Source organism: Camponotus vicinus, unplaced genomic scaffold (assembly GCF_025532165.1).
Source record: "Camponotus vicinus isolate PSW18456_S1 unplaced genomic scaffold, iyCamVici1.0 SCAF_1, whole genome shotgun sequence".
Classification (NCBI taxonomy): Eukaryota; Metazoa; Arthropoda; class Insecta; order Hymenoptera; family Formicidae; genus Camponotus; species Camponotus vicinus.
Window position 1 is genome coordinate 23816439 of NW_028141945.1, and position 16757 is coordinate 23833195.

Genomic DNA, 16757 nt, shown 5'->3' on the forward strand with positions numbered 1-16757 from the left:
AAAAGTTCCGATACAGCTGAATATCTCACAAACGGTGCATTTTAGAAAAAAATGTTTCAGGCAAAAGTTGTATGGTTTCAAGGGGGACATAAGGTGGTACCATTGGTTTGACCTTGAAGAGTCATTTGAAGGTCACGTGAGGGTCACTACAATTTTTTTAAATGGAACACCCTATATATTTTTGCACACTCTTGTAGCTTATCTCGAGAGCTTTTCAAAAAACTATAATTAAGTACCTTTTCGTTAAATACTTTTTGAGTTATGAGGCTTGAAATAATTTTTTAATTTTACATAAACCGTAAAATATCTTGTAAAATATTCATTTTTCGATTATCTTACCTTAATACTTTTATGTACAAAATAATGAGAGGAATCAATTGGTGTAAAGAAAACACATAGTTGTTTCGAAGAAAAAATATGTAATTTGCAATTAACAATTCCATATTTTTTCTTAAAAACAACTATGTGTTTTCTTTACACCAATTGATTCCTCTCATTATTTTGTACATAAAAGTATTAAGGTAAGATAATCGAAAAATGAATATTTTACAAGATATTTTACGGTTTATGTAAAATTAAGAAATTATTTCAAGCATCATAACTCAAAAAGTACTTAACGAAAAGGTACTTAATTATAGTGTTTTGGAAAGCTCTCGAGATAAGCTACAAGAGTGTGCAAAAATATATAGGGTGTTCCATTTAAAAAAATTAAAGTGACCTTCACGTGACCTTCAAATGACTCTTCAAGGTCAAACCAATGGTACCGTCTTATGGCCCCCTCGAAACCAAACAACTTTTGTCTGAAACATTTTTTTCTAAAATGCACCGTTTGTGAGATATTCAGCTGTATCGGGACCTTTTGGACACCCTGTATATATATATAGGGTGATTCTGAACAAACGTTTGTCTTTAAAATATTAAATTCTTGAATGAATTCTAAGACGATTTTTCCTCTTGCAAAATTTTGCCCGGAGCTTAGTTTTTAAACTATAAAGGAAAATAGTTAACTTCTTACGGAACGAGTACAAGAGGTAGGCAGGGACGGCGCGATATAGGCGATTACGTGGGACGCTCGCCGCGATCAGCTGATTGCTATACGCGATGACTGTAACAATCAGTGTGTGTGTGTGAAAATGTGTACGCACACACACACACACAGTGATTGTTACAGTCATCGCGTATAGCAATCAGCTGATCGCGGCGAGCGTCCACGTAATCGTCTATATCGCGCCGTCCCTGCCTACCTCTTGTACTCGTTCCGTAAGAAGTTAACTATTTTCCTTTATAGTTTAAAAACTAAGCTTCGGGCAAAATTTTGCGAGAGGAAAAATCGTCTTAGAATTCATTCAAGAATTTGATATTTTAAAGACAAACGTTTGTTCAGGATCACCCTGTATATGTCAGGTATAGAGAAATAAATTCTGATCATAATTTAAATGGATTAATATATGAAAATATATGAACTAAAGAAATACTATCAATTAAATATGATTAAAAATATTGTAAAAAAATTATACAATAAAGAAAGTTATGATGCAACTATTCAAAGTAAATTGTCATGTCAGGATTGTTTGTAAAGAGGATACTAATATTGTGCGCATTGTTTAAAAAAAATTTAAAACAGGTCTTATAACTCGATGATAATAATAAATTATGAAACACCTGTTTGCTGAAAGAATATTAATCATGAGAAGACAAGAAAAATTGAAGGAAACTATGAAATACTTTATTTTATGTCGAAATATAATATAGACAAAAATGTCTGTAATATATTGTATATATTATTATAGAGATTAGCGTAAAGGGAAATGTGAATAATGTACGACTTGTATGTAATTGCTAATCTATTTATAGATCGTCGTTCGTGCGATCTCATCCTCGCAATTATAATTTACTTATCGTTTTAATTGTATAAAAGGAAGAACAAAAAACAAAGAAAAATAGACTGTAAAAAAAATAGTAGGAAATGACAAAAATTGAATGAGTTTTTTTCTTATATCTTTATTTCATATGATCTGACATCCTTTAATATATAGAATAATTCTGTATTTGTAATAAATCGTGTAATATGTAATTGTAATATATTTTGTGATTTATTTACCTCATAAATGACTTATAACATTTATATATTAACATAATGTTCTAATAAAATCCTATCACATAATTACATTTTATGGTATATAGAAATTGATTTGCTGAAAATAACGACTGTCATGTGAAAATGACTATATTTACAAGTATTGTCCACAATCCAATTTTACTTTTAGTACTTAAAAATTTTTTGTATGGATTTATTTAATATCTTATTTAATTTGCATCGTGCATGTAAAATGTATAATATAGAGATAGAAAACTTGCACACAATTTACACTTTCGAATATTGTTATTAACAATATAAAAAAGAATTGTGGAAACAAAATCAGAATCATTAAAGACTATGATTATATCTTTGTTAGAAATTAATAAATAATCTCATATATTTTACAATATTTTGTTATAGATGTTACTCTTTTTTTTTACATTTCATTATAATACGGAGATTTCTGTGGTTTTATTGACTTAGGTTTCGGCATCAACATCGTGCCTAATTCTGTCAAAAGCCATTTCGTCGCGCGCAATACAATGAAATGTACCGCAAATTGCATAATAAGAGCACCGAATCCTTTATACAAACCAAGTGGTCCTTCAGTCGAGATTATTGTACGATAACAATCGGCCGCACTGCTATATCCAGTTAATAATGGTGTAACACTTCTTCCAGTGTCTAAGTTATCAATAATAGTACGTGTACCTTGAAGATGTAATCGATGAATGACAGTTTCAAGAGGATAAAACACGACATCCGCAGCACATGTCGATACAAGAATAGATTGCATTTCTATATCTTGGACAACACTTTCAGACAGTAAATCTTTACTATACGCGCCCTGAAATAGAATAACGCTGCAGATATATTATTATTCAAAAGCATAAACATTAAAAAAAAAAATTAGATACATACTCTTGCCTCTTGCGAATGTTTATGCCTGATGTGCATAATTCGACTAGATACCCCTCTCACAATTAAGGCAAAAAGATATTTTGATATTTCATAAACTATAGTAGGCGGCACAAGGGCATAAATAGGAATAAGTCTACCCTTATTACATACATCCAATAAGCGGATTGCACCGTCACGAAAAACATCTAGGATTCCAGGACACTCAGAAGCAATCTCGGACTGAACTGTCTCCACAAGCGACGCAGAATAGAAAGGAGTCACTATACCTATGGAGACACTATAAATTGTAATATTATACATATTAATAAGTGTATTGATCAATTAACTAATAAGTATTGTATTTACATCAATATATATTCTTACAATTACCATTTAAGAAGGATATGTTGGCCAAATGCTTTCATAGAACTATTGCAAGTAATCTTCCTGTAATTAAATATCAAGTTTTAAGATTATTTTATAAAAATCTTCTCGCAAAATACTAAATATTATTTAGCGATCACCTTACTTTGGCCACGGTGTAATCTTTGAAATCAAATCCTCGACTGCCAACGTCATGCCTCTCACAAGTAACACCGAACCAATTCCTTTCCACAGTGTATTTATACCTTGAGTCTGATGTAAACGTACTATTACCGGAATTAAAGTTATGGGCATTAAATGATATTTTGCCGCGCCTGGATTAACCTGACATTGCCTTCGCAACACCACAAAAGGATGTATCAAGAGATTTCCTGTAATCAAGCTCGCCAATCCACAACCTAGTCCCACGTATTTGCTCACATTGGTGGATTCTGGCAAATAAATAAATTTCAGATACGGAGTATTCAGATACAGAGAATTGCATAAAAGTAACATTCGTGAAGATTAAGAAATCTGTCATACAATAACATGAAAAACGAAAAAATGCGAAATGAAATCTATAGAAATTTACTTAACAAGTTTTAATTATTAGTCGTATTTAACTGACAATGAGTGAATATCATATATAAAGCGATATTTATTTACAAAATACAAACAACTTCCATCAATAAGCATATTTTAAAAAGAACGATTAAAAAAAAAAAAAAAGAAAACTCACCATCGTCGATGATCGGCGGACTGTCTTCTGCCAGAGGATGCATAACAGGTATGTCTAAAGGATGGATAACCTCTCGACCGTGATACTTTTGTGAGTAGGGCGGATTCATTTCCCACGATCTAGCGGCCCGACCTCGATATACACTCTCGTAGCCCTCTAAACCCGCCATCTTCTCTACAGAAAACGAGCCGACGAATTTGTCTTATTAAACATTTGCGAACATTTTCCTCCGTTTACATCACAAAACTCCGCTTACAACGGCTAATCGAGCTAATAACTCGGGGGCGGCCATTATGATCTTCCCCCACTCCAAACGCACTTCAAAACGAAATTACATTTGTACAGTGATTCATGAGCCTGATTGGTGTATGCTCTTAATTTTAACTGGATCTAAGAGCATACACCAATCAGATTCACGAATTTTACAACAGTTGCAAAGCAGCTTTTCCTGCTGAACGCAGCCATTGGCCGCATTCAGCAGACTCAACAGTTGAGCAACATTACTAGATTTTCTGATGTAATTCGATGCTGATTGGTCGGATCTGAAAGTAGAAACCAATCATGTTCAATTGCTACTTCGCAGTTGAGTCCGCTGAATGCGGCCATTATGTCCTATGAATTTGTGGTGAGTATCCCGTTTGACCACGTTGCGATTGACCACAGCCAATTATATCGACCTGTGCCTAGGGTAACCAGCAACGATTAACCAATCAGAGTCCTATTTTGAATTGGCCAATTGGCGACGTGGTCAATCGGGTATCCTCCGAATTTGTGCCTTTAGGGCGCACTTACACCTTGACAGAAAAGCAGAAGCCAATCAGAAATCATGTTGGTAATCACATTTTTTACTTTTTGTCCTTCTAATATACTGCCTACACACTGTTTATTTCCAGCACGGGTTCCAAGGTACGAATGCATACTTAAGCCAGCGGCACACGGTGCTATTTTATCTGCTGGATTGCTTGCGTGCGCCAGTGATGGCAATCTTGCTGTTTGCTAGGCTGGAAATCGTGTCTCTGCTAGTTACTTTGCTGACTGATCTGCTGGATTTCCATGATAGAACAGGTGCTATTTTTCTTGTCTAATTCTGTGTCAGCTCATTGTGAGAGCCAATCAGACAGCTATTAGGTTATGTAAAGATGGAGAGGAATATAACCACAAATAAAGGAAATGAAAAAACAAAATGGTCCAAAGAAGCTATTTTAAGTTTAATAGAAGCTTATAAAAAAGAACCATATATCGATAAGTAGAAATAATGCAATTGCATTTTTTCTACGTTTCACTGCTGTAATAATGGCTCGCTCCATATTTATTTGTTATTACTGAAAGGATGCTAGTACGAAAACCAGTAGTGAAAAAATCCTCGTCTGAAGCCAAGCGAGCAACACAGTCAGCAGCTATGCCATCAGTATTGCCGACACAGTAGCAAGCATGCAGATCCAGCTGGTAATCTAGCAGATAAAATAGCACCGTGTGCCGCTGGCTTTACATTCATTTAGCGCGAACGCATTGTAGTTTTAACGTGTTCCACGTGTGCATGCGTCCACGTGTGTTAAAAAAGCACGTGCATTAAGAAAGAAGAAGAGATATTTGGTTTTATTTTTACATTATATAGGAAAAGTGTAGATACTTTAATTATATACGAGTTAATTATATAAAGTGCGCTGAGTATATATATAACACAGGTCTACAAGGTTTTGTTGTTGGGCAGCTGGGGGTCATTTCCGAAGTAATTTTCTGCGTAGAATCCGAAACCGAGGTCAGAATTGGCCCATCACGTCAGGATTTTTAGATATTTGAGGTTATATACTCAAAAAATGGCTTTTTGGGCTACATTTGAGGTTATGTACAGGACGCACAAAATTTTTTAGCTCTTTTCTTCTAATTGCATCATTTAGTACTACTCTTTCCCTTCAAAATGAGCTGTTGAATGGTTATCTACGATTTTTCCTTGCAAAGTTACGGCCATTTTAAGATGACATGATGAATTCAAAACCCTGCGCCGTTATAGCCCAACAACCTCATGAGCATTCACATTAAACCTATAAACTTTGAACTATAAACCCGAAAACCTGGACTGAAAACTGTATATATGGGTTTGATGGAGAATCTGAAATCAGATTTTGAAAATTCAAGATGGTGGAACCAATATGGTGGACAAAAATTTTAATTTCGCTCAAATTTGAACTGAGAACTGAAAACATGGATTTTTGGGATCGCTGATCTGGAATCTGATTTCAGATCGACCTCAAACCCATATACAGGGCGATCCTGAAAAACGATCCGTCTATAAAATGACGTATTCCTGACACCATTCTAAGACAATTTTTCCTTTACCAAAATTTGATTTAAAGCGTAGTTTTTGAATTATGAGCAAAAACAGTTAGTAAATCACGCGTCGGGTACAGAAGGCAGGCAGGAGCGGCGCGGCGTGTCGCGAGCGCGGGCGCAGCTGACCGCCCGACGGGTGATTACCACCGCATGAGTCGCTAACTATTTTATCTTATAACAAAATTATGCTTTAAATAAAATTTTGGTAAAGAAGAAAATGTCTTAGATTTACGTCAGAAATACGTGTTCCTTAAAATAACCTTATTTTAATAATGAAAAGTTGTTCCGGATCGCCGGCCGTCCGACGTTGCAATCAGCTGATTGCTACACGCGATGTGTGTATGGCGGAGTGTGTGCGTAAGAGAGAGAGAGAAAGAGAGAGAAAGAGAGAGAGAGGGAGGATAGGAGGGACAGACATTCATACACACGCACGCACTTTTTTTCTCGCTCTCTTTCTCTCTTTTACGCAACACTCATACACTCTCTCATTCAGTCTCTCACTCACACTCTCTCGGTCACTTACTCACTCACTCACCTCACCTTGTAGCAGCATAGCGAATCTTCATGCTATGTATTGTTGTTATCTGCTGCACGGTTATGATTGCTAGAGATGCGCGACACATCGAAATTTTTTCGATTATTAGTCTCACACTCGATTGACACAATACAGATTACGCGATAACGAGTTTACTGTTTATTCACTCACTATTGATTTATCGATACCAAAAATTACTTTCAAAGAAACGCAAATGCAAACAGCACATAACTCGACGCGAAGCGATGGACCGTAGAGACTGCACGACCACAAGAGTTATGTTGCCAGAAACGCGACACGCGACATCTAACAAACGACTTGCGCGTGGCGCGTGATTGACGCGAGATAAGACGAACGATCGGCTAAAACCTTCGCATTGCGAATGCGGTAGAAAACATGAAACGTATAATGACATACTTAAAAAATTAATTATTTATTATAAATAATAACGATTAATAATTTCTAATTATAATAAATAATTATTATTTTAAAAAGCATGTGTTATACGTTATTACGTTTTCGAAATTATTGCATTCACGATGCGAAGATTTAAGTCAATCGCAAGAATAATGTAATTAAAATTACATTTGGAAAAATTTATTTTTATTCTGCTCACAATGAAATATTCCAACGTGAAAATGTATTGGTCGCTCTGAAAAGAGCGGATTGACTAAAAAAAATTTTAAAGCAGATGCTCAAAATGCCCGCCATCCATCCTAATGCAAGCTCTCATGCGTTTTAATAAATTTCTTTCGACGTTTTCCATTATTTCTTCGTCAATATTCCAAATAGCGAATCGTAATCTTGTCTCCAGATCTTCAATATCTTCGGGAAGCGTTTTATAAATTACTTCCTTGCAGTATTCCCATAAGAAAAAATCTAGAGGATTGCGATCCGGAGATCTTGCGGGCCAACGTATCCGGCCGTACCGACCCATCCAGCGTTCGGGAAAATTCTCGTTTAAGTAATTCGTAACGATCCTGGCGTTGTGTGGCCCAGCACCGTCTTGTTGGAAGATAATATCGTTTCTTTCAAATAATGGCACATCTTCTAAGAAATGTGGTAGATTTTCTGTTAATAAATCGACGTAGGTTCTTTCAGTTAAAATATCTGGCCCGCAAGATCTCCGGATCGCAATCCTCTAGATTTTTTCTTATGGGAATACTGCAAGGAAGTAATTTATAAAACGCTTCCCGAAGATATTGAAGATCTGGAGACAAGATTACGATTCGCTACTTGGAATATTGACGAAGAAATAATGGAAAACGTCGAAAGAAATTTATTAAAACGCATGAGAGCTTGCATTAGGATGGATGGCGGGCATTTTGAGCATCTGCTTTAAAATTTTTTTTAGTCAATCCGCTCTTTTCAGAGCGACCAATACATTTTCACGTTGGAATATTTCATTGTGAACAGAATAAAAATAAATTTTTCCAAATGTAATTTTAATTACATTATTCTTGCGATTGACTTAAATCTTCGCATCGTGAATGCAATAATTTCGAAAACGTAATAACGTATAACACATGCTTTTTAAAATAATAATTATTTATTATAATTAGAAATTATTAATAGTTATTATTTATAATAAATAATTAATTTTTTAAGTATGTCATTATACGTTTCATGTTTTCTACCGCATTCGCAATGCGAAGGTTTTAGCCGATCGTTCGTCTTATCTCGCGTCAATCACGCGCCACGCGCAAGTCGTTTGTTAGATGTCACGTGTCGCGTTTCTGGCAACATAACTCTTATGGTCGCGCAGTCTCTGCCGTCCGTCGCTTCGCGTCGAGTCATGTGCTGTTTGCATTCGCGTTTCTTTGAAAGTAATTTTTGGTATCGATAAATCAATAGTGAGTGAATAAACAGTAAACTCGTTATCGCGTAATCTGTATTGTGTCAATCGAGTGTGAGACTAATAATCGAAAAAATTTCGATGTGTCGCGCATCTCTAGCAATCATAACCGTGCAGCAGATACAACAATACGTAGCATGAAGATTCGCTACGCTGCTACAAGGTGAGTAAGCAAGTGAGTAAGCAGGTGAGTGAGTGAGTGAGTGACCGAGAGAGTGTGAGTGAGAGACTGAATGAGAGAGTGTATGAGTGTTGCGTAAAAGAGAGAAAGAGAGCGAGAAAAAAAGTGCGTGCGTGTGTATGAATGTCTGTCCCTCCTATCCTCCCTCTCTCTCTCTTTCTCTCTCTCTCTCTCTCTTACGCACACACTCCGCCATACACACATCGCGTGTAGCAATCAGCTGATTGCAACGTCGGACGGCCGGCGATCCGGAACAACTTTTCATTATTAAAATAACGTTATTTTAAGGAACACGTATTTCTGACGTAATTCTAAGACATTTTCTTCTTTACCAAAATTTTATTTAAAGCATAATTTTGTTATAAGATAAAATAGTTAGCGACTCATGCGGTGGTAATCACCCGTCGGGCGGTCAGCTGCGCCCGCGCTCGCGGCACGCCGCGCCGCTCCTACCTGCCTTCTGTACCCGACGCGTGATTTACTAACTATTTTTGCTCATAATTCAAAAACTACGCTTCAAATCAAATTTTGGTAAAGGAAAAATTGTCTTAGAATGGTGTCAGGAATACGTCATTTTATAGACGGATCGTTTTTCAGGATCGCCCTGTATACAGTTTTCAGTCCAGGTTTTCGGGTTTATAGTTCAAAGTTTACAGGTTTAATGTGAATGCTTATGAGGTTGTTGGGCTATAACGGCGCAGGGTTTGGAATTCATCATGTCATCTTAAAATGGCCGTAACTTTGCAAGGAAAAATCGTAGATGACCATTCGACAGCTCATTTTGAAGGGAAAGAGTAGTACTAAATGATGCAATTAGAAGAAAAGAGCTAAAAAATTTTGTGCGTCCTGTACATAACCTCAAAGGTAGCCCAAACAGCCATTTTTCGCGTATATAACCTCAAATATCTCAAAATTCCGACGTAATGGGCCAATTCTGACCTCGGTTTCGGATTCTACGCAGAAAATTACTTCGGAAATGACCCCCAGCTGCCCAACAACAATCATGATCCCATTTTTTGTAGACCTGTGTAATTCTCGTCTCATCGTCCTGATATAGAATATAAAATCATGATAATATATTGCATTACATGCTGCCGTTATATAAACTCTCTTTAACAAAATTAACAGTCTTTTAACAAAAACAATTTTTCGATAAAATTAACAATTTGATAAATTATATTTTATCATAGTGATATGGCTGTTGCAGTTTTATCGTGTTCCACGTGTGCACGCGTCTACGTGTGTTAAAAAAGCACGTGCATTAAGAAAGAGGAAGAGATATTTGGTTTTATTTTTACGTTATATAGAAAAAGTGTATATACTTTAATTATATACGAGTTAATTATATGAAGTGCGCTGAGTATATACCCGACAAAAACAGTACGTGAAATCCACGTTATTACCACGTAGATTAATATCGTTGAATCCACGTGGATATTCGAGTGGATAATCCGCTCAAAAACGGTACTAGAATCTACGTGGAATCTATGTGAAAATGTTATGAACTTTCGAGACATATTACTTTTTTCATTTTTGATAAGTGAATATCTTGAACATTTATAAAAGTATATGAATACACTCGGCCATAAGAATAATTTTATTTTTAATATACGCAATAAATAGGCTATCTCCCATTTATCCGTTTAATTTCAAATAATCTGTTCCATATTCTGAATCCCAACAAGCGATCCAGATTATTAAACAAATTATTTTAAATTAAATCAGTTTATTAAATTAAACTGACTAAAGGACCGTCTACAATGAAAATAATATCGGTGGAGTGGACGGTGGAGAAGGCGTAAAACTAGGAGTAATGCGAAATGGAAAAGAACCATTTGCTTACGCGTTACTCCACCGTCCACTCCACCAATATTACTTCCATCGTAGACGGTCCTTAAAAGAAAAAATAAACTTCGGACCGTGTTAGTATCAGTTCTTTATATACACTTTATGACGAAAAGTTGAATACGAGTTAGCTAATTTGATGCAGCGCCGCATAGCGGCAAAGCGAGGAAGCATATTCTATATACATATGTACTATTACATATTTAGAAACATACAGATATAATCTTTTTTTTAGCAAACTTTTTTATCTTTCTGAAAGATTTCAGAAATACAATATTATATAAAATATAAATATTATAATATTATAATATAAATATTATAAATATTATAAAAAACATGATGCAGGTATATTTCTGAAATATTTCAGATACAAAATTACAATTAAAAAATTTTAATAAAATATCTTTTAACATTACAATATTACCGAGTCGTTGAATGATTAATCATAATTTCAATAGAAATATCCACATGAAATCTACATTGATATTTCGAATCAATTGGTGTAAAGAAAACACATAGTTGTTTTTAAGAAAAAATATGGAATTTGCAATTAACAATTCCATATTTTCTTCAAAACAACTGTGTTTTCTTTACACCAATTGATTCCTCTCATTATTTTGTACGTAAAAGTATTGAGGTAAGATAATCGAAAAATGAATATTTTACAAGATATTTTACGGTTTATGTAAAATTAAGAAATGATTTCAAGCCTTATAACTCAAAAAGTACTTGATGAAAAAATACTTTATTATAGTGTTTTGGAAAGCTCTCGACATAAGCTATAAGAATATGCAATAAAATATAGGTGGTTCCATTTAAGAAATTAAAGGTGTCCTTGACCTCACCTTAACGATGCCATCCAAGGTCAAACCAATGACACCATCTTATGTTCCCCTCAAAACCATACAATTTTTGTTGAAAACGTTTTTCTTTAAAATGCTTAGTTTTTGAAAGAAAAGGGGTGTACGTGTGGTCTAGGACACCCTGTATGTAGTATAAATTATAGTAAAAATTATAGTATAAAGTATATAATACCAAGTATAGATATTGTTTGTGTGTTATAAGTGTGATTAAATATGATTACAGGAAGATATAGATGAGGGAAGAATCTATAAGGATCTTCCATCTCCAAAAGAGGTACACACACAATTGTAATTTTAATTATTTAATTTATAAAATTATGCATTTATTTTAAAAAAATTGAAACATTTTAAACACATCTACTTGGATAAGAAAAAATATTTTATAGTGAAGTAAAATGATATTTTTAGATGATGGAATATTTGGACAGGCATGTTGTGGGTCAAGAACATGCTAAAAAAGTGCTGAGTGTTGCCATTCACAACCATTACAAGCGAATTTACCACAATCTTGACATAATGCCATGTAAAAAAAATATCTTATTATTAAATTATTATAAAGTTTTAATATTATGAAATTTGTATTTTATTCATAATTTATCATATATTAAAATTGAGATAATTTAAGAAACTAAGCTGCAAAAATGCGGAAAATTAAATAAGCACAATTCACTAACAATTTCTTATAAAAATATGATTTACAAAATAACTTATGATCGGAAAGCAATATATACATATTCAGTTTACTGCGCTATCTTGTAAATAAAATGTGTACTATACTATACTATTATATTATAATGATTATTATAAACTACTTGGCTCACTTTATTGAGAAATCAACCACCGGAAATTTTTTTTCAGCAAATAAATTTCAGAATACAATCTATCCCAGAAGTAAGCAGGAAACAAGCAATCAACCTGTACATGGATCAGCTATATTATGTACCAAGCAGAGTCAATTGGAATTGAAAAAGAGCAACATAATGTTGCTTGGCCCTTCAGGCTCTGGCAAAACGTTACTCGTGGAGACAATAGCGAGATGTTTAGACGTTCCGTTCGTTATATGCAATTGTGCCAAGTTTATGCCATTAGGCTCTATTCAGCAAATTTACAGCATCATAACCGAACTATTTCAGAGGGCTAATTGTGTAAAGGAACGTGCTCAAATGGGCATCATCTTTTTGGATGAAGTTGATAAGATTGGACCTATACCTGTAAAACATCTACCACCAAACCAACATGTATACCAAATGCCTGATGTAATTGTGCAGAAAACACTGACAGCGATGATGGAGGGAACGTCTATAAGTACCTTTTTTTCGAACGAAAAGATATTTGTGGACACAACAAATATTCTTTTTATCGCGTCAGGAACGTTCCATAATTTGGAGAAGATAATTATAGAACGCATATCGACTGATGTGCCCATGATTTACTCAGTGTCAAACGTGCCGGATTCATGTAAAAAAAATAACACCATAGAAGACACGTTGCTTAAACAAGTCACAGCCAAAGATCTCATCTGTTGTGGCATATTACCACAATTTATACATTGCTTTGACGTGCTTGTGCCTCTCCATAACCTCAATAAAGAGATGCTAGTGGAGATTCTTACCGAACCGGAGAACGCTGTTGTCCGTCAATATCAAAAGTTATTCGCAATGAATGAGGTATTTGAATAACCACATTTATCTAATTAAATCTTTATAAGTTACAGATTAGTAATTATAAATTGTATATTTAATTTCTTTTCTCCACACAGCCACAGGCGAAGTTAGAGTTTACCGAGGACGCATTGAACGCAATCGCAGCTTTAGCACTGGAGAGAAAAGCGGGTGCGCGAGGTTTACGTGCAATAATAGAATCTGTACTTTTGGAACCCATGTTTAAAGTACCGGGAAGTGGTGTACAAGATATTAAAATAACAGAAGAATGTGTGAAAGGCCGCAAAAAGCCGATATACTATAGATATGATATTCCTATATTGCTAAAGTAGGAGGAGTGAGCGAAAACATAACGGTGCAGACGATACCTTCTCTCTCGCACAGTTAGTCTGTTTTAGCACTTTTGCACATGCGTCAAATATATATATGCCTAGGACATAGCCGTCTAACCTATATTAGTTACGGAGTAGAAAGGAAAGTACAACGTTCGCGTCAAAAATTTTTCTCGGTTTTTTATGGATTTTATTAACAAGAAAAAATTTACAAATAAAATAATAGAGGGTAATAAAATATAAAATAATTGAAATAAATAGAAGAGTTAAAATTAATTAAAATTTATTAATATCTTCATCAATAAGTTGAAATATGAAGTAATAATCAAACAACGTCAACAAAATGTCAAGGTGCTGCTTGAAAACTAAACTTTATTAATAACTAAACTTTATGAGTGCAAAATATAGAAATAAGACCTTCAAGTAAGTTGCAAATAAGTAGACAAATTATTGTTTTGAAATTAGATTTTTATTTGGAGTACTTTTAGTTTTGTAGCTAAAGATTACATTTTTAATTATAATTGACTGTACTGAAATTTTGCAGTGAAAAGCAGGACATTTCATATTTTCGATATAAAATAAATTTGGTTTCTGACCTGAAAATTGTAAGACAGCGTATAAAAAATGAAAAAAATGTTTCACAAATAAGTGTTTGTTTTTCTCTATTATTAATATTACAAAAGTTTAATTATTATTATTATTAATTAATTAATATCTACCAATGTTTTGGGGAAAATGTTTGTCGCTGTCATCATCATTTTCAATGTTTTCTGAAAGAAGGAAAGATTTATTTTTGTAAATAATTATTAATGCTCATCTTTTTCAATGCTCATCTTTTTTATCATATCTATAGTGATTTACAGGTTTTGTTTTATTGCTTTAGTTGTATTAAATGACTTACTTTCTTTCACTACTGGATTTAGAACATCTATTGTAGGGATCGCTCCACGATGTAACCTTAGTCTTTTATTTTTTATTCTAAAAACGCTGGATTCGAAATGGCTAGTACAAATATAAACGTTTGATACATCATCCTGCTCATTTAATCCACACGCGTTCAGCCACTGTTGATGAGTGTGTATCAATGTAGGACATTTTTTGGGAAATCTGAAAATAATTTTTTTTATTAATTTTAATAGCCTAAATTTTTAGAAAAAAGTTAACAAGTACATTGAATCATGAAGCAAAAAAAGTAAGGATTATTAGTATACATAAATTTTTTCCACCAGTTGCATTTTTAAAGAAAAAATGTTTGACGTCAAATAATTTTAAAGCATTATGATTCCATTTAATGTTATTTTTCTACGAAAAATATGATTAAATAAAAAACATTTCTTTTAATTCCATTATCTCTTTTGCTTCGCTCTCACTGTAATTAAACACTATTCAACAATGAATTTTATACTTACCGATGTAAAACAATGTTTTCGTTTTTTATTATATTTATTCTCACATAAATAGCACTTTTCAACCATTCTTTACTTTAAATGAAATTTATTATAAAGAACGCAAGAAAACGTGACTGACGCGAACGTTGTATTGCCCTTTCTACTCCGTAACTAATATAAATGTTAGGTTAAACGGCTATGTCCAAGGCATGCCCTGCCATATACAGGGTGATTCTGAACAGACGTTTGTCTTTAAAAAGATAAATTGTCGAGTCTATTCTAAGACGATTTTCCCTTTACCAAAATTGTCTACGAGGCTTAGTTTTTAAATTATTAAATAAAATAGTTCGCGAATTACGGAACGAGTACAAGAGGTAGACAGAGACGGCGCAACTCACCGTCCGATACAGGCGATCATGTGGGGCGCGCGACGCGATCAGCTGATTGCTGCACACGATGAGTGTAACAATCAGTGTGTGTGTGTGTGTGTGGGGTGTATTTATGCACGCGTATCCACACATGCACCGTACTCTCTCTCTCTCTCTCTCTTTCTCCCCCTTTCTCTCACTCTCTCACTCTCTCACTCACTCACTTATTCTTACCTTAATAATGAGATTCTTCATACTGCTGATAAATAGCAGTGCCCAGTGTGTTGCACGATAATAATCGTCGTCGACGAGACGTCGTTTCTTCAACACGCAGTCTGACACAAATAAGCGAAGTTTTTTCTTTCATCACTTTCGACACTTTTACAAATTTACTCGCGCACTTAACCACTCACGATTGATAAAAGGAGGAATTTACCAACGATATGAATTTAATAAACGGTTAACGCATTTAATTATTAATTACACACTCGATTAAAGAAACGCGTTAACAGAACGCGATACTCGATGCAAAGCGCGCGACGCGACGACCGACGACAAGCAGGTCAGGTTAGTACTAGCGCGTAATGCTACACGTTTATGTTTGGCAGCGCTAGAGGCGCTAGTACTAACCTGACTTGCTTGTCGTCGGTCGTCGCGTCGCTCGCTTTGCATCGAGTATCGCGTTCTGTTAACGCGTTTCTTTAATCGAGTGTGTAATTAATAATTAAATGCGTTAATCGTTTATTAAATTCGTACCGTAACCGTTGGTAAATTCCTCCTTTTATCAATCGTGAGTGATTAAGTGCGCGAGTAAATTTGTAAAAGTGTCGAAAGTGATGAAAGAAAAAACTTCGCTTATTTGTGTCAGACTGCGTGTTGAAGAAACGACGTCTCGTCGACGACGATTATTATCGTGCAACACACTGGGCACTGCTATTTATTAGCAGTATGAAGAATCTCATTATTAAGGTAAGAATAAGTGAGTGAGTGAGTGAGTGAGAGAGTGAGAGAGAAAGAGGGAGAAAGAGAGAGAGAGAGAGAGAGAGAGAGAGTACGGTGCATGTGTGGATACGCGTGCATAAATACACCCCACACACACACACACACACTGATTGTTACACTCATCGTGTGCAGCAATCAGCTGATCGCGTCGCGCGCCCCACATGATCACCTGTATCGGACGGTGAGTTGCGCCGTCCCTGTCTACCTCTTGTACTCGTTCCGTAATTCGCGAACTATTTTATTTAATAATTTAAAACCTAAGCCTCGTAGACAATTTTGGTAAAGGGAAAATCGTCTTAGAATAGACTCGACAA

General features: G+C 34.7%; 2 protein-coding genes and 1 long non-coding RNA gene across 3 annotated transcripts; 1 reads left to right on the forward strand and 2 right to left on the reverse strand.

Moving 5' to 3' along the window:
• Positions 1-2057: 2057 nt before the first annotated feature.
• On the reverse strand, positions 2058-4400 carry LOC145959750 (mitochondrial outer membrane protein SLC25A46). The gene is made up of 5 exons (XM_083078894.1): positions 4083-4400; positions 3510-3795; positions 3371-3427; positions 3002-3278; positions 2058-2927 (listed from the first exon to the last, which is right to left on the reverse strand). The coding sequence occupies exons 1-5, from the start codon at positions 4249-4251 to the stop codon at positions 2517-2519; spliced, it is 1200 nt and encodes a 399-aa protein (XP_082935020.1). The 5' UTR covers positions 4252-4400; the 3' UTR covers positions 2058-2516.
• A 4420-nt stretch (positions 4401-8820) lies between these two features.
• Positions 8821-14937, forward strand: LOC145959752 (ATP-dependent clpX-like chaperone, mitochondrial). The gene is made up of 5 exons (XM_083078898.1): positions 8821-8966; positions 11916-11966; positions 12101-12215; positions 12551-13359; positions 13452-14937. Exons 3-5 carry the CDS (start codon positions 12101-12103, stop codon positions 13683-13685), a joined length of 1158 nt encoding a protein of 385 aa, XP_082935024.1. The 5' UTR covers positions 8821-8966; positions 11916-11966; the 3' UTR covers positions 13686-14937.
• On the reverse strand, positions 14504-15290 carry LOC145959767 (uncharacterized). Its single transcript, XR_014435174.1, has 2 exons — positions 15095-15290; positions 14504-14792 (listed from the first exon to the last, which is right to left on the reverse strand). It is a non-coding gene; the product is annotated as an uncharacterized LOC145959767 (long non-coding RNA).
• Positions 15291-16757: the final 1467 nt, after the last annotated feature.